The 22387-nt window shown below is 45.1% G+C and overlaps 1 protein-coding gene across 6 annotated transcripts in view; it reads right to left on the reverse strand.

Moving 5' to 3' along the window:
- The window catches only part of Khc-73 (Kinesin heavy chain 73), a 228395-nt gene that overhangs the window by 134421 nt on the left and 71587 nt on the right, over positions 1-22387 (reverse strand). For all 6 annotated transcript variants that reach the window (XM_069334000.1, XM_069333999.1, XM_045753956.2 and 3 more), the window contains exons 7-11: positions 19333-19430; positions 15346-15466; positions 12177-12380; positions 6854-6986; positions 2471-2619 (exon numbers count right to left, since the gene is read on the reverse strand). In XM_069334000.1, the coding sequence (XP_069190101.1) occupies positions 2471-2619; positions 6854-6986; positions 12177-12380; positions 15346-15466; positions 19333-19430 (705 nt within the window). The remainder of the gene's footprint in view (positions 1-2470; positions 2620-6853; positions 6987-12176; positions 12381-15345; positions 15467-19332; positions 19431-22387) is intronic.

A 22387-nucleotide genomic window follows, 5' to 3' on the forward strand; every position in this document is an offset into this window, starting at 1 on the left:
AATGTCTCGATCTAATATAACATACATTAGCCCGATAAGCTTCAGGGAGCCATAGGGGCTCCCACAGAAAAGGGGCGTTGACAGAGCCTTCGCCAGACAAGGTCTACTCTGCTCAAGCTGTCAGGCGGCAGTTGCCACAAATATATTACCTAATTATTTCAATGTCTGATTTTTTCTTAGTTTTTTGCAGTAATATTATTCAATAGAGTGAATTGTGATATATTTATATAATAAAATGTGTGAGCCATTGCTGTACTCAAAATTATGGTGTGCATATTAGTGATTCAATTATTATATTCATAAAACAATAAACAAATAGTTTTGCTGTTATTACACTATATACACAGGTTATATATAAGTATCTGCATGTTTTGTTCACCATAACGAACCACTAAGTTGGTCTTTTAGTCAAAATGCAACGAGGAGTGACCGCCACACACCAGCCTGACACTCGCTGCCACTCCCTCCCTCAACAACACCTCACTCGCCCTCATTCTCCTCCCACAATACTGTTTTTGCATTTATTCACTATACACAGACGTTATATATAAGTACTTACATGTTTTGTTCACCATAACTGTACATCGAAGCTTGTATGGTGAATAAAGGCACAAAGACGTAGCTACTCACACAGTCAGCTGGTGGCGGCCGCCCTCAAGGCCAGATGCACTAATATTTCTCCTCCAACAATATTGTTTGTGGTGTTATTATGCTATATACACACATTATATATAAGTATCTACCTGTTTTATTCACCATACCTGTACAAATAAGCTGGTATGGTGCCCAAAGACCATAGTGGCCACCAGTAAACAACATGACAAGTCGTGCAGACGACACACCTCCCTCACCAAAATGGCGGCTCCCAACTTACTCCTCTTGCTGTTATTACACTCTATACACACGTTATATATAAGTATCTACATTTGTGTTCACCATAGCGAACCACTAAGCTGGTATGGTGAGTGCAGTCAATAAAAGTTGGCCACACACAGTGAGAAGACGATGCCACCACCCTCCCTCCCACAGCATTACTCCTCCCTCCGTGGAGCACAGTGCTAAATATCACCACAATTCTGCTATTATCTGAATCCTGGTCAGTTTTATCACAGTTAGGGGTCTTCTGTAATACTATCATTGCTAAATAATAGCAGTATCATATATATTATGGCATTTGTAGGCGATGCTGTGGTCACAAGCTGAACAGCGGTGCTGTGAGCTCGTGCTGCGTGCGCCAGCCTTGGTGGCTTGCTCAATACTGAAACTCTTACACCCAAGAATATTGGCCTGGATTTTTTTTCTAGGTGGCATCTGGCAACTATCGATTGTGGCTGCACTATAGCTGCCCCCTATCCCAGGTGGGGTAATTACCTAAGTGTGTAATTACCTAAGTGTAGTTACAGGATGAGAGCTACGCTCGTGGTGTCCCGTCTCCCCAGCACTCTTTGTCATATAATGAGTGTTGGGTCACTGCTTCACTTCTACTGTTGAAGTTACAACTTCAACAGTATAATTCATATGTCATCACTCCCTTCATCTCTCTGAGGGGGCCAGGTTCTGGCTCATGGTCCCCGGTAAACATAGAAGAACTCTGCGACTGTTGGCACCCCAAGTAGTATGGCACTTAATCAGTACACTAGCTTCAGGGAGCCTCCAGGGCTCACCCAGAAACTGGAGTTTCATAATGTTCAACACTGGGGGTTTTCTGTGGAGAGCCCCTTCGGCTAGCCCCCTAATATATATATACACATCAGACCGCACAGACAGCGGCTGTGGTGACGTCATGCTTGTTTGTTTTCGATTGGGGAGTTCTGCTTGCTAATTCGGCTTTTGGTTTGAAATTTTTAACCAGCTGTAGTTTGTTTTGGAATTCCTACCTTTCTGGGTGCCTGACCAATGGCAGACATAGACTGCTTCCAATTACACAGGGGTGGCTATAGGCCATTGCTCCCTGTGCCTCTCTGAGGGGACCAGGTTGCCACACTGGTTCCCGGTAGGCCTAGAACTCCATCGATTTACTGTTGCCATGGTCTAATATATACACATCAGCCCAGTATAGCTCCGGGAAGCCTCCGGGTCTCACCCAGAAAATGGCGTTTCATTACATTCAATGATGGGTTTTTTCTTGTACATGAGGAGGGGTTTTCAGCTATTAACAAGTGTATGGCCCCAGGTGCTAATCACTTGCAAGGGCCTGGTGCAATTAATAGGTGTGGAACTATCTAAAGCATCTAGCAACTGGACCCATCAGAGGGAGACATCTCATTACATTTAACACTGGATTTTTATGGCAAACAGGTTTGCTGTTCATTAATAATTATTAAGCATAATAAGAATATCTTTTTGAATATTTGCCATTGTATACTTGTACAATGCTCCATGACATTGTAGAATCATTAAATCAATATGTAATTAAAGCAAGATACAACAAAATATCATAACGTGAGATAAAACATCAATAAATATATACCTTTAAGTAATAAACAAGCATCTCATTGAGCGATGGATCAGCATTGAGGTTCACAAGGTAATATTTGTTTTTCTCCACACTAATGCCTGATGCCTGTACACTTATTCCCATCTTCTCCAGGGCTTGCTGTCTCTCCTGCTGTACACGCTCTGAAATAACAAGTATAATTTAAATGATAACACGAAATCCAAGTGTGAGTCAAAGGGAATTCACATGTACAATGGAGATTGTTATCAAAGAAGGCATATTCTTTACATCAACATTAGCAGTTTTCACAAAGAACATATTTAATTTATAAAAGTAATAACAATGGGTGGAGAGGAATGCCATCATTCAATTCAAGCATCATTGAATTCAACTACTAGTACTATTAACTGGAAATACCATAGTACAAAGGTACCACTAACTAGAAATAAGATAGAACAAAGGTAAATGACCTTGTTTACTTGGTCTTGTGTCCGTGCGTAATTACCCAAGTGCAATTACAATTACCTAAGTGTAGTTGCAGGATGAGAGCTACACACGTGGTGTCCAGTTTTCCCAGTATTCGTTGTCATACAATGCTTTAAAACTACTGGTTGCAAAAGAAAACTTTCTAATGTTTTTTTTTGCACCTTTGTTTCCGCAACTTGAATCTAAGACCTCTTGTTCTTGAGGTATCCGGGGATTCATGAATTACTCTTTGTCAATTTGGTCTATTCCTGATATTTTTTAAGTGGTGATCATATCAATGCCTTTTTCTTCTTCTATCTTCTAGTTTTGGCATATTTAACGCCTCTAGCCTCTCCGTATAACTTTTGTTTTTCAGTTCCGGAAACCATTTTGTAGCATGCCTATTCACCTTTTCCAGTTTAATGATGGGCTTCTTGAGATATGGGCACCATACAACTGCTGCATATTCCAATTTTGGTCTCAGAAAAGACATGAACAGTTTCTTTAGTACTTCCCTATCCATGCAATTTAAAACGATTCTGAAGTTGGAACATGCAGCATATGCTCTTGCACAATATAAATTATGTGGTTCTCAATGTATTGGGTTCCTCTGGATTGTACTTGGATAGGGTTCTGGGAGTTCTTCTACCCCCCAAACCCGGCCCAAGTCCAGGCTCGACTTATGAGAGCTTTGTCCAACAGGTTGTTGCTTGGAGCGGCCCACAGGTCCACATATCCACTACAGCCTGGTTGGTACGGCACTTCTTGAAAAACTATCTAGTTTTCTCTTGAAGATGTCCACGTGTGTTCTGGTAATATTTCTTATACGTACTCCCTGAGAGGAAGTTGAACAACCATGGACCTCTGATGTTTATTCAGTGTTCTCTAATTGTGCCTATAGCACCTCTGCTCTTCACTGCTTCTATTCTGCATTTCCTTCAATTTATTGTTCACTCCAGTATGTTGCTATTTTAATGTGTAGATTTGGGACCTGGCCCTCCAGTATTTTCCATGTGAATATTATTGGATATCTCTCTCTTCTCCTTTCTAGCGAGTACATTTGAAGAGCTTTGAGATGATCCCAATAATTTAGGTGCTTTATCGTGTTTATTTATGCCATATATGTTCTCTGTATTCCCTCTATTTCAGCAATCTCTAGTGCTCTGAAGGGGAAAGAAAGTATCAAACAGTACTCAAGACAGGACAGCACAAGTGATTTTAATAGTACAACCATTGTGATAGGATCCCTGGATTTGAAGGTTCTGATAATGCATCCAATCATTTTTCTGGCTCATTTATATTTGCAGTGGTTTTTGCTTTTAATTTCACACATGTGACTAAACATTTTGGGTTTTTCTTTATTTTCTTTATTTTATTTTATTGTTTTCTGTTCTAGTGACAGTCTACTATTCAGAACCACCTCTAGATCTCTTGACTTTTTGTGGGGAGCCCCGTCAGCTCCCTGAAACTATAATCACTGATTAAGTGCCTTACTACCAAACGTCATCAGTTGCGGAGTTCTTTTTTGCCTACCAGAGACCACGAGCCAAAACCTTGCCCCCTCAGAGAAGTGCAGAGAGTGATGGCCTATGATCACTTTACATTTAAAGGATATCATCTTTGCCATCACCAGGGAAGGCACCCAGAAAGATAGGCGAATCAAAACAAACTAGTGCCTGGGTTAAAAACGTCACGAAAGCCTCCAAAATGCCAAAAAAAAAAACAATAATTAAAGAAACCACCATAACTTAGTGAAACTAGCCCCCCTACTAGTTAACCGGGTGGTCATGTTGCTCTTTGGTGTTCTCTTGCATTTGCAGCAGTGTTTAGATGGAAGTGTTTGTGAGCTAGGAGTTTTACTCTACCAGAGTTGCATGTGCTCAGGGTTTACTTTCCTGTGCACTCTATGACTACTGCTCTTGCGTGGTCAGGATTCTCTTCCCTGGGAAATTCGGGGAATGCTCCCTTTAGAGAGGCCTCCTTTCTTGGGGTGGTTCTCACCCTTAAGGTAAGCCAGGGGTCTTGGGTTTTCCATCTTGCCTGGGCTTTGGAGGTGTTTTTGACTGGTGGGGTGCATTGCAGCTGCTTTTGGTCGAGGTGGATCTTCTGTGGTGCCAGCAGCCGGTTCGTATGCGTTTCCCAAAGCATCTTCTTTGGCTGGTCGGCACTGTGCTCACTCTGATTGGGGCGGTTGGGAAGGGGGAGAGGAGGCTGGCTCTCTATGCCTGTGCTTGGTCCCATGTTTTGTGGGAGTTTTGGGTCATTTCGTTTGACCTATGGTGGCGTTGGGCAGTCCCTCCCCTTTTGGGGGGCTTGGGTCCGATGGGGTTGGCCTTTTCTCTTCCCTCTGTCATGAAGTCTTTGATTGAGTTCATTTGGGCGTGATTGGCACAACCTTCTTCTGTGGGTTTCCCACCTTTTTTCCGGTGCCAAAGCGGGACTGTGCACTTCTCCGGTGCGTTGTTTTTTTTTCCCAGTCTATCCCGGTTGCTTCCTTGCCCCACTTCTGGTTGTTTACTTTTTCTTGTCTGGCTCATCCTTGAGCAGGGCACTTGGATGAGTTCCCTGGACCTCCCAGATGCCTCTTGGCATGTCCTGATCCATCCGAGGTTTGGGAATTGTTTAGGTTTCATGGTGGGCCAACAAGTTACTGCTTTCCGGTTCTCCTATTTTGGTTGCATCTTTCACGACACTTTTTTTACGCACCTGGGTCGTGGTGGCTCGTCTTTCTTTGTTCGGTCTGATGGTGTTGACCTACCTCGACAAATGGCAGGTTTGGGCTCCCACCCAGTCTGTTTATCTGCTAGCCAGGGATTTGGTTCTTTTCCAGCTTGCCAGATTCGGGTTCCTGGTGTTTTCGAGATGGTCCCAGTTAGGCCATCCATTCATCCTTGGATCGGACCTGGTTAGGTCTGCCTTTAGATTCTCGGTAGGTATTGCTTCCCTGCCTCCTGTGGCCTTGCCCTCGCTGCAGTCCCACCATCTGTTGCTGTTGAAGGGGACCTAGGTTACTCAGCGGATGCTGAAGCAGTTGTACAGGAGTCTAACCTTCACCCTTATGGTTTTCCTTTGAGCAGGGTTTGGCTTCGGAGGCTGTTCTGGTTTCTTTGGGGGCAGCCCCTTTCGCCCCTCTCACATTTACTGGGTTTGGACCAAGGGTCCCTTCTCCAGTTGCTGCATCCCAGACTTCCTCTTCAGGTTTTTTAAGGATCAGTGCCATGGCACCTTTTCCCATGGCTCAATATGTTCATGGATGCCTCAGCTGTAGACTGGGGTTTTGTGGCCAGTGCTCACCAGTCACACCAGGGGGTCATTGGCGTCCTCTTTATCGGGTTCACAGTACGATGCGAGAGTCTGCGGTAGTGTGCTGATGCTGCAGAGAGTTCGGATTCCTCCGGGCTGGGTGATCCGACTCCATTCGGACTGTTCATCCGTGGTTCATTGCCTCAATGAGGGAAAAGGGGGGGGGGGGTTGTCTCTTCGGTTTGTGGCTATGAGGGCTGGTCTCTTCACTAGATCTCCATCTCCCGCACTCACTGATAGGTAAGCATAGTTATACAGATTACTACCAGGGGCACAATTATACAGCTCCACTATTATGGCTACAGTTATACAGCTCACTACTATGGGTCTAACTATGCAGCTTACTGCCATGGGTATACTGTAGTTATTTAGCTTACTAACATGGGTTCTGTTGTACAGCTCACTACCTGGATATACTGTAGTTGAGTTTGCAATGTCTTTTACAGCTTAAACATGCACACTACCTCGTTATCTTAACAACAGGCCATCCTCTACTATGAGGATAGCTATTATTATTATTATTATTATTATTATTATTATTATTATTATTTTCATGTCAGCTACTATAATATGCCATTTAACTTGCAATAATAATGTTTTTGATTTGTTTATTTATGATTAATCAATAATAACTAGTGCTTGTCCCACCTGTTTTCTTGAGTTTGTTCTCCCATGTCTCTGAGAGGTTTGTGATGAGCTTTTCACTTTCGTGTAACTTCTCATTTAGACTCTCCTCCTCTTGCAAAGATGCTGGCCCATCTCTCGTCATTTGTCGTAATGACTGGACAATGAAGGAAGGACATGGTTCACTTTTAAATTAGAAACACTAATACATTACCACATACATCTTGCTGAATAATAAATATGATAAAATATGGTTACTACCATGTACAGCTCACCTATTGCTAAATAACAATGAATATTATCATTCCTATTCCATACATACATTTAGTCTATTTAATCCACATATAATAATACATAATACATAAATACAGTAATAATAATAATAATAATATAGGATAAAAAACCCATACTTGTGTATTTATGAAATTTATGTAAATCGTATCTATGAGAGTTATGTAAATACAGTACTGTACTCGAATCTTACATCTCAATGTCTATTCTCAATGGAATAGACGAGATGTAAGTCTCGTCCTAACCACATACTCAGACCTTGACAAAGCACTCAGGAGAGTGCAAAAGACTTGGAGTAACTTTACATAAATCTCACAAATACACAAGTATGGGTTTTTATCCTGTGTTTTTATGTCTGTGAATAGACATTGCCATTACTTAATAATAATAATAATAATAATAATAATAATAATAATAATAATAATAAATAATAAATAATAATAATAATACCTTTTAAAACTAACTATTTGAATATTTAATTACAAGAAGGTACAGTGCAACCTCAATTTGGCAAACTACATGGAATGAGACCTGATTTGTTTAAGTGATGTATTTGATGCAAACAATGATCCTTTCAAGTGAAAGGTGGTGTACATATTTATTTCTAAAATTCTAGTATAAGGGATATATTACACTGTTGCACAAAATGATATATAAATAATGCATTTAAAATGCTGCATGCTGAAATGTAAGATAGAGGAAGAAAAGAAAATAACAAAAGTTAGAGAAAACTATTCATTACTCACTTTCGAGTAATGTACTGACAAATTCTCAAGCCCTATTGGCAAATTTTATTGAATGAAATGAAATTTCAACCTGTCATATGCTGGATATCTACAAGCAGAGCTGAACAGTCTATTACATCCCTTTTTCCATCTTCTCTCTGCTCCAAGCTGCTTATCACTTTAACTTATAATTACTTTGCCTTGCCTCTCATGGCAGATTGGCAACTAATCCTATTTAGATAGTTGAAGGCTCTTTGCACAGCTTTGGGTATGAACTTTTTAAGCCTGGTGTAATATTACCTGTATGGGTCAGGTAGTAGATTTGTTGATTTCACATTTGCGGCTTTACCAGAGTAGGGATTTTTTTGGGGACGCCTACCTTTCTGGGTGCCTAACCCGGTCGATAGCAGACATAGAATGCTTCCAACCACACGGGGGTTTCTATAGGCCATTGCTCCCCTTGCCTCTCTGAGGGGGCCAGGTTCTGGCTCAGGGTCCCCGGTAGGCCCATAAGAACTCCGTACACATGACTGATGCCAAAGTCTGACATTAACATATCGGCCTGGTAAGCTCCGGGGAGCCGTAGGGGCTCCCCCCAGAAATACCAGTCAAATTCATTAATCTTTTAATTGACAAATTATGAGACCCAAGGGGTTCACCCACAAAATGGCATTTCATTACATTCAACGCTGGTTTTCTGAGGGGAGTCCCTACGGCTCCCTGGAGCTTCATACCCTAAGAGAAGGAAAATAAAGGGCTGACCTGGGAGAGAGTCCCCACAAACTCCGCAACGCGAAGTCGAAACAACAGGCTGCAACCTGCGATCCAAAGCAGCCCAAGAACACCCAAGAGCAGACACGCTCACAAAATAACAGTCAACCAGGAACCTGTATGATCTCCAAATCCCCATGCCCAAAGTGAGCTCAAGACATGTTACCAAACACGGCAGCAAAAGCTGCAAATGTCCGAATGGCACGGGCACGAGGATAGACCGCAGGCTGTCTAGATTTAATAACCCTGCGGCGACCTGGGAGAGACTAGCCCGGAAACAGGGAACGAGGGAAATCAGATCAACCCAAAGCGCATCCCCAGCACACAGGTAACGGTGAAGCACCGCAACCGGACAACTCATGATGCACACCCGGCCGAACCAACCAAGCATCAAAAACTTAAGAACCCCCTCCGGAAAGCAGCAGTCATGGCCTTCGCCAGAAAAGGCAGAGAAGGCTGCAAACGTACAAACCTACCACAAGTACCAAAAAAGTAGAAACCCCCGTGCCGGAGAAGAGCCGGAAGCTCCCCGACCCGACCCCCAGAGGCCAATGCCAACAATTAGTACCTTTGATAAACAATCTTGAATCGAAGCGGTTACCACAAACTAAGGAGAGGAAAGATAAGAGAGCACCCAAACCAAGGACCAGGACGGCTCAAGCGGTGCATGAGCAGGCCGGAGGTGAAACAAGGCACAAGAAGCGTATGGAACGGGCGGATGTGACATCCACCCCGAACGCCAGCTGGAGTGGCCCCGCCAGCGCCGCACAATAAGAGGCGACAGTAAGAAGCCTCAACTAACAGTCCTAAGAAACCAAGAAAGGACAAGACAACCCAATACGAAAAAGAAGAACCTATGAAGAGCAAGAAAATGCTGAAGAGAATTGCCAGGAAACTTCACATTGTCGCCGAGACGAAGCTCGCAGGTGGGACACCATCAACAAAGCCACCTGTGGGTGGCTTTGTTGTATGGTGTATCTTTTGTATGGTGCTTTGACATGGGGTGTATCACCATAGAGATGGTGATACACCCACGTCAAAAGACCAGATGCGAAGAGCCTAGAAGAAAGCCGAATCAGCCACATATTGGACTGGTCTGACCCGCCCAAAGAGGCGGAGCCGTGGGAAATGCCCCGGGTTCGGACACCGATCAAGCAGCGTCTGAAGACAAAACAGGGCCGGCCACCAAGGGTCACGAGGACTACTCTCCTTGGGAAAGACTCCAACTGAGCCAGAACCCAAAGCAACAGTTGGACCGGAGAAGAGGTACAGGTAACTCCACCTCTACTATCTTGAGGTTATCTTGAGATGATTTCAGGGCTTTAGTGTCCCCGCGGCCCGGTCCTCGACCAGGCCTCCACCCCCAGGAAGCAGCCCGTGACAGCTGACTAACACCCAGGTACCTATTTTACTGCTAGGTAACAGGGGCATAGGGTGAAAGAAACTCTGCCCATTGTTTCTCGCCGGCGCCTGGGATTGAACCCAGGACCACAGGATCACAAGTCCAGCGTGCTGTCCGCTCGGCCGATTAGTCCTGCTGAAAGGCATCCACTGCGAATGCCACGCATTTCGCACATCTTTAGAGCGTGATTATCAGCAGTGGTGCAGTAACACAATAATAATTATATTTTTATATGTAAAGGACATAAATCCTTTAAGTACATATAATAATAATATAATCAAAGACAGAGCATATCTGAAGAAATTGATTTTTTTCACTATCCAAGGATAGCTTATCTGACTTTAATAGAAAGTGCTCAGTGATGCCCCCCCTTAAAGTAGAACCCAAGGCACATTCCATACTTGCCATACCCCTAGATATGCCACTAGGGCATATCATAAGTGGGGTGAACCACACCAGCAGGGAAAGGAAGAGGAGATGCAGACTGAATCCAGGTGGAGACTGCTAACACCCCCAATTCCAGATCCCTAAACACCATATGGGCCAATTCAGGGGCTTCTAGCCAATCACATACAGTAAATGCTTCATATGGACAAACCTTGCTCATAAAGCGGCAGCTGCCTGGAAAGACTTCAACTGGGAGCCAGAATCTGTCAAGGCAGAGACTCAGTGTGAGCACACCTCACCTCACAGGACTCAAGGACAAAACCATCGCCAACCAAACAAGCAGCATGGCGCAGGCAAAAAGAATAATCATCATCAGGTTGTAGAGATGATGAACTTCCATTCAAACTCTCAAAATGTAAGACCAGGCTCACTGCGCTGTCCCTAAGGACCACAACAGAGACAGGAGGCGATTACCAGGGCCTGAAGCAAAACTATGTGGGTATCCAATTAAGGCACTGGGGCCCACTTGCCAAATGAGTGGCCATCAACTATATCCTAACCACCTGGCTACAGGAGGCACACACAGCATGTTGTGTAAACAAACACACCACTCCGGTGAGCCAGTCTCACAGAGACAAACCTCAAACACACCAGAGAAGGCAACTCTGGCTGTGCAAGGACAGCATTAGTGGGCACACAGTAAAGAAAACCTTGAGTACATGCAACCCAAAACACACACAAAGTGCCAAATGCACACAAGAAGCCAGAAATCAAAACACACACACCTGAAGCTACATTAAAATTGTAAACAATACAACAAAGCAAATGGCCCCCCAACCCGTCCTCAGTCCAGGCTCGTTAGAGTAGCGGCCATTTCTCCCATACGCATCCCATCAATTTTAACATACCGTGGGTTCAAAATTGGTTTATTCTGATACTGTAGATAAGTTAAAATTATTATATATTAAATTTCTATGTAAAGTTAGGGACATTTGTTAGGTATTTAGGTTCTGCTGGCGATTATTTGTATTTGAATTACTGTACGTGGGTGAAGCATTTGCAATGTTGTGGTTCACACAGAGGTCGTCGGGGAAGCACTCTTTGAGAAATGTTCAACCGTCATCAGTTGTGAATCGTGTGTAAACTGTTTACATTCATAAACAGGGGGTTTGGTGGCTGGATTAACAAGCATTTGGCATTTGTATACGAGGAAGATTTGGGCCCCAACAGGCCTTACCTTGAAACTTTGGGGCTCAGCCACAAGATAGTATGACTGGAAGCACTACAAGTTGGTGTGGTGACAGTAACATCAGGAACAGAATTGACTTGGAGAGCCAGCTGGGAGCTGGGTACAGACCACATGGTGGTGGTAATCGGTACTAACCTGTTTCAATCTCGTTTGAGTGAATTTCTTGTTCTGTGTGACTCATTTGTAGTAGCTGTTTGGCTGTTTATTGCAGCTTCATGTCTGTGAAACTTCCAGTTGTCTGTAAAGCTGTGCTGATTTTATGGAGGCTTTCTCTGGAAAGGTGGCTGATTATTACCTGCTCTCTGTGTCTGTGAAGCAGGCCAGGGGTCTGGCTCAGGTCTTCCCTGTAGGCCTAATATAACTAGCTGTGGCTGATATGATTTTTAGTATAAAGCAATCTCAAAGTTAGCTTCAGAGAGCCACACGGGGCTCCCTCCAGAAAATTTGCTCTACACATAAAATAAAATAAAATAATTTACATAAAACTGTTAGTTAAAATACAGTAAATAATAATCTCCATACCAGCAGTTGTGTCCTTAAAGTCTCAACTTCTTCGCGCAATTCTCGTATAATTTTGGCATTGGGATCTTCATTGACGACAGCATGGTTAACAATTCTTTTTGCTCGGTCAGCATATCTGAGAGTTGACAAAGTCTCTTCAAAGTTATCAGCTGCAGGAGACACTGTGGCAACCATGACAGTGCGACTGTTACCTCCAAGGTTATCCTGAAAATCACAATGACCAAAAATATCATGTTCTACCTGAATATTAAATGTTTAATTTCTATTGTGTCCAATTAATCCTCTTACTGAAACATCTCTGTTTTGGCCTTGTTTTTATCTTTGATCAAAAACCAGCACTGAATGTAATGAAATGCCTCTTTCTGATGGGTCTTTCAGTGGCTCCCTGTTGCTACATCCTGGATAGTTCCACCAATTTGATCACACCAGGCCCCTTGCAAGTTTGTAAAAGCCCATTGGAGACTTTAGGCCAAAACCTGGTCCAATCACAAAAGTGCAAGGAGCAAAGGATTCAAGTTCACTCTAACTGAAGAAAAAACCAGCGTTGAATGTAATGAAATGCCATTTTCTGGGTGAGACCCGGAGGCTCCCTGGAGCTATATTAGGCTGATGTGTATATATTAGGCCGTGGCAACTGTCAATCGATGGAGTTCTAGGCTTACCGGGAACCAGCATGGGAACCTGGCCCCCTTAGAGAGGAACAGGGAGCAATGGCCTATAGACACCCCTGTGTAATTGGAAGCAGTCTATGTCTGCCATCTACCAGGTCAGGCACCCAGAAAGGTAGGAATTCCAAAACAAACTACAGCTGGTTACAAATCGGAAACTGAAAGTCGAACTAGCAAGTAGAACTCCCCAATCGAAAACAAGCAAACAAGCATGATGTCACCACAGCCAACGTGCTGCTGTCTGCGCAACTTCCCTCCTCCCTGGGAGGGAGAAGGTGGGGTCCCAGACCTCCCGTGCCGGCTACCCAACCCCAGTTCAGAGGATGAATACTGTATCAAAAGCATGAAAAATATGCCAACCAGAGGGAGGGGGAATGCCGGGAAGCCTCTGGGTCTCATCCAGATAAAGGTGTTTCATTACATTCAACGCTGGTTTTCTGTGGAGAGCCTCTTTGGCTCCCTGGAGCTACCTAACCAAAGATAAAAGAAAAGAGGGACTTACCTGGGAGGTAGCTGCAACTCACTCTTCAACACGAAGTTGAGACAACTGGCTGCAACCTGCGACCCAAGAGAACACACGCCTGGGGGAGGGCCAGGAACATGAACAAGGTACCGTGCGGCCAGGACCCTGTTCGACCTTCAAAAGCCCCAGGTCCAAATGTAAGCCCAGGACATATTACCAAAATCAGCAGCCAAAGCCGTAAACTTACGAATGTCGTGGGCACTGGGATAGACCGCAGACTGGCTGGACCGAATAATCCTGTGGACTTGGAAGACCCAGGACTTGGACTTGCCCAGGAACAGAGAAGAAAGGAAACTGGGTCAACCCAAAGCATGTCCCCTGCCACGGAGGCCATGGTGCACATTTGGGGGCCGGCCGGCCGAGCGGACAGCATGCTGGACATGTGATCCTGTGGTCCCGGGTTCGATCCCAGGCGCCGGCGAGAAACATTGGGCAGAGTTTCTTTCACCCTATGCCCCTGTTACCTAGCAGTAAATAGATACCTGGGAGTTAGTCAGTCAGCCATCACGGGCTGCTTCCTGGGGTGTGTGTGTGATGTGGAAAAAAAAAATAGTAGTACCCGTAGTAGTTAGAAACAGTTGATAGGCAGGTCGAAAGAGCAGAGCTCAATTAGGTGAATACAATAAGGTGAAAACAAGTAATGGCAAAGAGACGCAACCGGGTACAAAACATGATGCACCCCCGGCCAAACCAACCAAGCATCAACAACCCAAGGACTCCTCTGGAAAGCAGCAGTCTCCTTTGTCTCCAGAAAAGAAGGAAACGGCTGCAAATGAACAAACCGACCACCAGGACTGAAAGAGCAGAAATCTCTGCACCGGAGAAGAGCATGAAGCTCCCCGACTCGACCCCCAGAGGCCAATGCCAACAAGAAAAAGAGCCTTAGAAAAGCAGTCCTGAACCGAAGGGGTCACCACAAACCAAGGAGATGAGAATTTGATCACTACGTACAAAATAGAAACCGGAATCGATAAAATTGATAGGGCAGAATTCCTGAGACCTGGAACTTCAAGAAAAAAAGGTCATAGATTAAAACTAACTAAACAAAGATGCCGAAGAAATATAAGAAAATTCACTTTCGCAAACAGAGTGGTAGACGGTTGGAACAAGTTAGGTGAGAAGGTGGTGGAGGCCAAAACCGTCGGTAATTTCAAAGCATTATATGACAGAGTGCTGGGAAGACGGGACACCATGAGCATAGCTCTCATCCTGTAACTACATGTAGGTAATTACACTTAGGTTATTACAGCCACATGTAAACAAAATGCAGCGCCGCCCTCGTGGCGAACTGGGGAGACGCTCACAGGAAAATGGCCGCCCCAAAAGAAAGCAGCCAAAAGGCAACGCACCAGGTGTAAATGCACCAAAACACACCCGCAAATGTGGGAAAACACCCGCAGCTGGGAAGGAGAGGACTAACACCTCACCCAGAAGGCACAGCAGCCCAACACTACAAGCTGGCTCCCCCAAAGCCCCAAGAAACCCCAAATAGGGGCCCAGGGCCAGAGCCGTCCTCCATGCCCTCTGTGCAAGGGGGAGGGGGGGGGGTTGTGTAAAATCCTGGTTTGTGCCTCGGAGAGGCTACGGGATCCAGTAACTTCGGTAGAACTTCGGTTTCATTCCTTTTAATCCTGTCGTAGCTCAGTCAATTAAGGCAGTGTCTGGGATGCTCCAGGATGCAGGTTCGAATCCTCGTCACGGCCCTTGTGGATTTGTTCATTTGATGCATCACGTTAGTGTGATCTCTGTGTGTAATGGCACTTCTAAACTTAAATCTAAATTATACAATATATAAAAGTGATTAAATGTTATACTATTACTGTACTGTGGCCATCTTTAAAAGGTAAATAAATGTATTGAAATTTTGCGAAACTAATTTATAAATATACAGTACAACTATTTATAAAGTTTTGAATTTTAATTACTATTGATTCATGTAACAAAACTTAACATGTAACAGCTTATTAACATGACTAACCTTGAGAAGCCAAGTGAGAACAGAATCTCTGTATGGAACAAAGTTATCACATTTGCCCCTCCCTTTACCAACGGCTTGATCTGCCAACTTGGAAATTACTAAGCCCAAGGTAGTCAATGACCTGAAATTATTTTAAATGATGCAGTATAATTATTGTATATTTACACATATGCAAATAATTTACATTATGTACATGCATGCAAATGATCTTATGTAATTTATACGATAGAGGTAGTTATTAGATGAAGTTTTTGGCTTAACTCTTTTGCTTCAATAGCTGAATTCAGTTATTCCAAAAACAAATTGACATTCACTGCCAAATCAACCTTTATTCAAGTATAAGAAAGTGTTCTAAATATAAGTTATGTTTGACCAAGTTCTTTGGCTTTCAAAATGGGAGAGCTAGACCCAATACATTTCTGCACTCTGCTGAGGACAGAATCAAATGTCACTCCAAGTGGTAGCACACAAAATTGGCAAGAATACCTCCCACAAGCCCTAACATCCGCTACTTCTACAAATTGTTTGGCATAATTATGGTATTGTATGTTGTTTTGTACACTGTACCATGATGTGTAAAAGTTATATACTGTACATATAATTAATTAACCACTGCAATGCACTGAGTTTATTGTGACATTCCCCTGTGTGCATTAATCAAATGTTCGCAAAAAACTTTTTGATCTTTGTAAAATGATAAATTCCCTTCCCTGAACACGTACATGTAAAAAAAAAAAAAAAAAAAAAAAAAGCGTGGAATGTAATAAAATGCCATTTTCTGGGCGACTCCCAGGGGCTTTCCGGAGCTGTAAAGGCTGATATGGATAGGTATAACTTTCAGACATCAGTCAATGTGCATGGAGTTCTGGCCTACCAGGGACCACGGCCAGAATCTGCCCCCCCCCCCCTCAGAGAGGCACAAGGAGCAATGGCCTATAGAAACCTTCGTCTGGTTGGGAGCATTCTATGTCTGCCATTGACCGGGTCTGGCACCCAGAAAGGTATGCCTGCCAGAAAGGTATGCACCCCAAAGAAACCCCTATTCTGGTGAAAAATTGCTACTGAAAGCCGAACGAGTTGGCAAAACTCCCCAAATGGAAATTAGCAAACGAGCATGAAGTCATCACGCCGTTGTCTACACAATCCCCCTGCCCTCCCTGGGTGGGGGAAGGGGGTTGCCCCAGACTTTTGTGCCGGCGATCCACCCACCAGTTCTTAGGCTGGATGCCCGAAACCCAGCTCCTCCACATCTTCCTCGGGCCAGTCCAAAGACAGCTCCAGTAGAGAAAAGAAAGGCAAGACCAAAGCCAAATGCCCACGAGCGCACAAATCCTCGATCACCAGGGACGCTGAAATGGAGGCAACCTGCGCATGAAGCTGCACCTGGTCGACATCACGAGGAAAAACAGGAGCGAACAAGCACGCATTGAGGTGCTCAAACTCGCCCCCTAGGTAAATCTGAACAACCGTAGTCAACTCCAGCCATTCAAGCGCGCAGGTTCGACAATACAATTGCCACACCCCCTACAAAAAGAAAGGGCAGTCCACCAACCAGGAAGACTCTGGCACCACATAACTCACCCAGTAAGGAAATGAGGGGACCAAACTTGAAAGAAGAAGGACCCATTACAAGGCGTAATTCGGACCTCACAAGAGGTAAGTCGCAAGAGCCTCCCATACCACCTTCGGTGTGATGTGGGAAGCCGAAAATCTCTGGAAGGAGGGGAACCGAAGAACCCAAGGGAACCCGAAATCGAACCCGGGGAGGAGTTGCACTCGTATTAAAATCGCTCAGGGAGGGGAGGATAGGAAAACCCCTCCCCCTGTCACAACAACCTCCACCCCGAGAGTACCAACAACCAAACGGGGCCTGCCCTGCCAGCCCTGTACCAACAACCAAACGGGGTCAAATGGGGCCTAATCCTCCAAGTCAACTCCTCCCCAGGCCTGGGAACCTCCACATCAGGGCCCAGGGGCCAAGCAGTCCTCCAAACCCTCTGCCTCTGGAGAAAAAGCAAAGTTCACAGGAAAAACCGGGATGAAGGGGGCCCTGCTGGCATGACCCAAAAGCTCCGACAGGAGGTACAGGCTCGATTGCCTTCGCCACCGATCCGGAAGGGGCAATCCCCGAAGCTGCCCGAGACTCACCAGGCAAACCCTGCCCTAACTCCAAAACCTTCAGACATTTGGAAACTGGAAGCAGGATGAACCACAGCAGGAGAAGGACTAGGGGGTGCAAATGAAGCCAAAGTCGAGGCGACTAACACTTCCCAAGTCCGGGTCCCTATAACCAAAGCGGGGCAGCTGCGGGGCATCCAGAAAAGCAAGCAACCTTGTGCGTTGTGCGTTGAAGCAACCTAAACCGCACATGCAACGCCGAAGCTGCATGCACCCGAATATCAATCTCAGTGGACTGGGTGAATTGGAGTACAAGCTATGAACACTACTCGTAAGTCCGAGTCAAAGGTGCCACTGACCCAACAGGCAGCATGGCAGAGGCAAAGACTGAGTGTCACCCTGAGTCAAAGGGACAGAGCAACCTTCAAACTCACTCAATGTGAGGTGGGACTCGGAGGTCTCCTCCATTGAACCCCAGTGGGGGTTCCCAGGGGCCCTTAAGCTGACTGCTAAGGGAAGCCCAGACGAGGTACCGCTAACCGGTTATCCCAGAGCTACCAAGCAAACAAACTAAAAGCTGAACCCCTGCGATGTGTGCAAGCACAGGGACCTAGGTGGAGGGCCACCAAAATCATGTAAGTGGTCCTACCCCCACACCAGGCAAACAAAAAACAAAAACAAAAAACAAAAACAAAAGAAAAACCCCACAGAAGCACAATGTCTCCAGGTAAACAGAACCCCTTCGCTATGCATATATCAGACAGCAGAACAGTACCTCGTGCCCCAGCCAATGACGAAACTATATCCTACCCAAGGTTAAACAGGAGTAAGAACCACCCCAGCTGAACCCCCAAGGGCGGGCAATCACCGAGCAGCAACAGAACCATGCGGAAGTAGTTCTAGAACGGGTCAGGGAAGATAACCCTAGGCCGCAGGGGCAGTACTTACAGGGCACCTAGGGAAGGTGGCCCTAGGTACATGCAGCCCCAGTACTCTTGTGTTACTTCTGGCTCACACACCACCAATACTGAACAACAACACCGCTCTGCAGCACTGCTCAAAGGATAGAGCCAGAGTTGGTCGACTGCCACTGACAACAGCCTCTTGAACTGAGGAGAATAACCAACGTGGAGGTCTGGGACCCACCATCCCCATCCCGGGGAAAGGGTCGGGGGGCCCCAGTAGGCCTAGAACTCCATTGATTAACTGTTGTCACGGTCTATCATAAGCACATAAGCCCGTTATATCTCCAGGGAGCCGAAGGGGCTTGCCACAGAAATACTGGTAATATAGAAGTTATTGCATCTTCAGTAATGTCTGACAGAAGAGACGGCCTGTACAATAGTTTTCCCCACGAACCCATAGTTCAACAACTAGCCACTTTGTGTTGGTGGTATCACTAGTATGCCGATCAGCTATTATAAATGGTGAGTTTGCAGGGTGACTCACAGGATGTCACTCATGGTGTAACTCTGAGTGACTTGCTGTAGCTTTTTTAACTCTCAGTGGTAAAGGTTTATATTTCACATTCAGCGGACAAGTCGACCCCTGGTTTTGGAGTGATATTTTTAGGCTTCAAATGTTGACTTATACATTGGCATATGTGGTAGTTGACTTAGTTCTGGGATGAATTTTGTCATTCTGCATTGAACTCTTCTAATGACTGGTATATAAAGTTTAGCTTTTGTGGTTGTTAATGTAATGCTCTACTTCTTACATAAAAGATCTTCACAGCATTTAAAGGTAATCCTCCATCTCCATACATACTCATTACACTCCAGAGACCCTTTTTAGTTATTTATGTAGAAATCAGGTAAATCATTACAGTATGTTTTTAAAATATCCACAATTATAGGATTTACAACTCACTTATTTATATTGGAACCCTCTTTTAATCTTTCTCCAACTGCTCCAGTCTTGACAGCTCTCTCTGATCCAGCAAGATCAACCAGAGACATTTTGGACACCTGAAAGCAAAGGAATTTTTTTAAAAGATCAATTGCATTCAAAATTCCAATTTCTATTTAACTTTTAAATTAAAGTTCATTTTTCTTAAAATTTAGCAGTTAACTCAATACAGAGCAAACTATCTAATTTTATAAGTATGATAAATTATTTGCATAAATTTCTATGCGATTTGAACTTGTGAATGTAAAATACTAATTTGTTTTAATTTAGTCACATGAAACATATACAGAACAGTATATGGTAGCTTTCTTTACACTAGAACTACTGTAGTTCAACTGGTCACAAGGATAGTAAATTTTCTTCATCACTGAAAAAATCAAGACCTTACAAGTAAAGCATGACAATACACGCCAGTCATTGAGAACTGCTCAAAGCAGCTGTGATCAAATAAAAGCCAACCAAACTCTACGTGTAATCAAACAAACCTTTCAATCCATCAATAACTTTATTCATAATCAGTTGTACATTTATAATGTACTAGACTATGTTTAAACAATTTCAAGTACAGTACATTATTTTCTTGTAAAAGAAAACTACTAGTAATAAGCATAATACCGATTATAGTTTTACACTACAGTACGTATAACAAAAATAGCAATATCCATTATGAATAAAATCAGCATTGAACGTAATGAAATGCCAGTTTTTGGGATAAACCCAGGAGGCTCCCCGGAGCTAACCGGACTGATATGAATGTATTAAACCCTGGCATCAGTCAATGTGCATAGAGTTCTAGGCCTACCGAGGACCACGAGCCAGAACCTGGCCCCCTCAGAGAGGCACGAGGAGTAATGGCCTATAGAAACCCCCATGTGGTTGGGAGCATTCTACGTCTACCATCGACCAGGCTCAGGCACCCAGAAAGGTAAGCGCCCAAAAAACAAATTCCCTACCCTGGTTAAAATATTGCTACTGAAAGTCGAACTAGTGGACAAAACTCCCCAAAAGAAAACAAGCAAACGAGCATGATGTCACCAAGTCACTGTACCGCTGTCTGTGCAACCCCCACCCTCCCAAGGAGGGGGAAGGAAGAGCCCCAAACCCCCACTCCAGCTATCCACCCTGCAGTTCTGAGGCTAGATGTCAAAAACCACAAAAAAAATGCTGACCTGGTCAGCATTTTTTTTCCCCTGCTGGAGCTGGTTGTGCTGCTCCTGCGGGTTGCGGGGTCGCTGTTTTTCGCTTCGCGTCTTGCGATTCGGTTCGTGGTGCTCATTTTCCTCGTTGGCCTCTGCCTGGGCCCTGGCTCTTCAGTTTTCGTCACCCCTTTGCCCTTGCTGTTTGCGGAGTCTGCAGTTCGGCAAGCGGATTCTTCTTCTTGTCATCTGTTTTTGGCCTTGTTGGTCCTTCAGGGACTCCTTGTTTCTCCCGGACAGGGCATGTCTGCTCACCCTGGTTGGTTCTTTCTCGGCTCAGCGGGTTTGGGTTCCTGGTTTCCTGGCAGCCGTTCCTTCTGGTTCCTTCCCAGTCTTGGTTGGGGCACTGCTTTACTCTGTGTCTAAACCTGAGGGTCATCCCGCGGCTCTGCCTCTTTTTTGCAAATCAGTCCAGCCCAATACGAAGCTGGTTTGTTCTTCCCCTCGAGTCTTCACATTTGGGGTTTTTGTCTCTAGTTTCTCGTCACTTGTATGGGCACTGGTGGCTTTGTTGTTGGTCTCCCACCTGCGTGCTTTGTCTCAGCGGCAGCATGTAGTTTCCTGGCGGTCCTTCCAGGTTTTCCTATCACTGCGTAGATGTACTTCGGTCTCTGTTCAGGTTGTCTTGTCCTTCCTTTTAGGGTTATTCCAGGACTGTCATCTTGTGCCGAATACTGTCACCTTGAATCAGGCGGTGCTAGTGGGGCCGCTCCGGCTTGCATTCGGTGTTGCTATTCCTTCTGCTCCGTTCCACTAGCTATCTCGTGCGTTGTTTCACCTCCGGCCTGCTCATGCCTTCCGGTGCCATCCTGGTCGTTGGCCCGGGAGATCTATATTCTTTCTTCTCCTCAGTTTGTTGTGGCCCCTTCGGTTCAGGTTTGTTTCTTCAGGTCTCTTTTTCCTGTAGACGTTGGCCTCTGGGGTTGGGTATGGGAGTTTCTGGCTCTCCTCAGGAGCATGAGTTTTTTTTTGCTCGTTTGGTCCCAGTGGTGAGTTTGCTCATTTGCTGCAGTCTCCTTTTCTGGTGATGTCTGAGTCTGCTGTTTTCCAGAGGGGTCATTGGATTGATGCTTGGTTGGTCAGGCCGTGAGTGCATCATGTGGTGTGTGTTCGGTTGCAGCTCTTCGCTATACTCTGCACGTCTTGGCCTCTGTGGCAGTGGGCACGCTTTGGTTTGCCCGGTTCCCTTCCTTCCTTCCTGTTCCGAGGTTTGGGTCTTCTGGGTCGTCTGCAGGGTCCTTTGGTTTGGCTTGTCTTTTTTTGTGTTAGGGCGTGTGGCATCCATCTCCTGGGTCCTTCCCTCATCTTTGGCGATACAGCTCTGGGGAGCCGACGGGGCACCCCCCAGAAAACCAGCATTGAATGTAATGAAACGCCATTTTCTGGGCGAGACCTGGAGGCTCCTTGGCATCCCTCCCTCCCTCCCTCCCTACCTCTGGTCGGCAGTGTTTTTTGCGTATCTTGACATCCACCCTAAGAACTGTCGGTTGGATAGCCAGCATGGGGGGTCTGGGGCTCCCCCTTCCCCGCTCCTGGAGAGGGGAGAGTTGCACAGACAGTGGCACGGCGATGTGATGTCGTCATGCTAGTTTGCTAATTTTTGTTTGGGGAGTTCTGTCCACTTGTTCAGCTTACGGTAGCAATAATTTCACCAGGAATAGGGGTTTGTTTTGGGACGCCTACCTTTCTGTGTGTCAGACCTGGTCGATGTCAGACATAGAATGCTCCCAACCACATGGGGGTTTCTATAGGCCATTGCTCCTCGCGCCTCTCTGAGGGGGTCAGGTTCTGGCTTGTGGTCCCTGGTAGGCAAGAACACT

The sequence above is a fragment of the Procambarus clarkii genome, chromosome 30, assembly GCF_040958095.1.
Source record: "Procambarus clarkii isolate CNS0578487 chromosome 30, FALCON_Pclarkii_2.0, whole genome shotgun sequence".
In the NCBI taxonomy this organism is placed as follows: domain Eukaryota; kingdom Metazoa; phylum Arthropoda; class Malacostraca; order Decapoda; family Cambaridae; genus Procambarus; species Procambarus clarkii.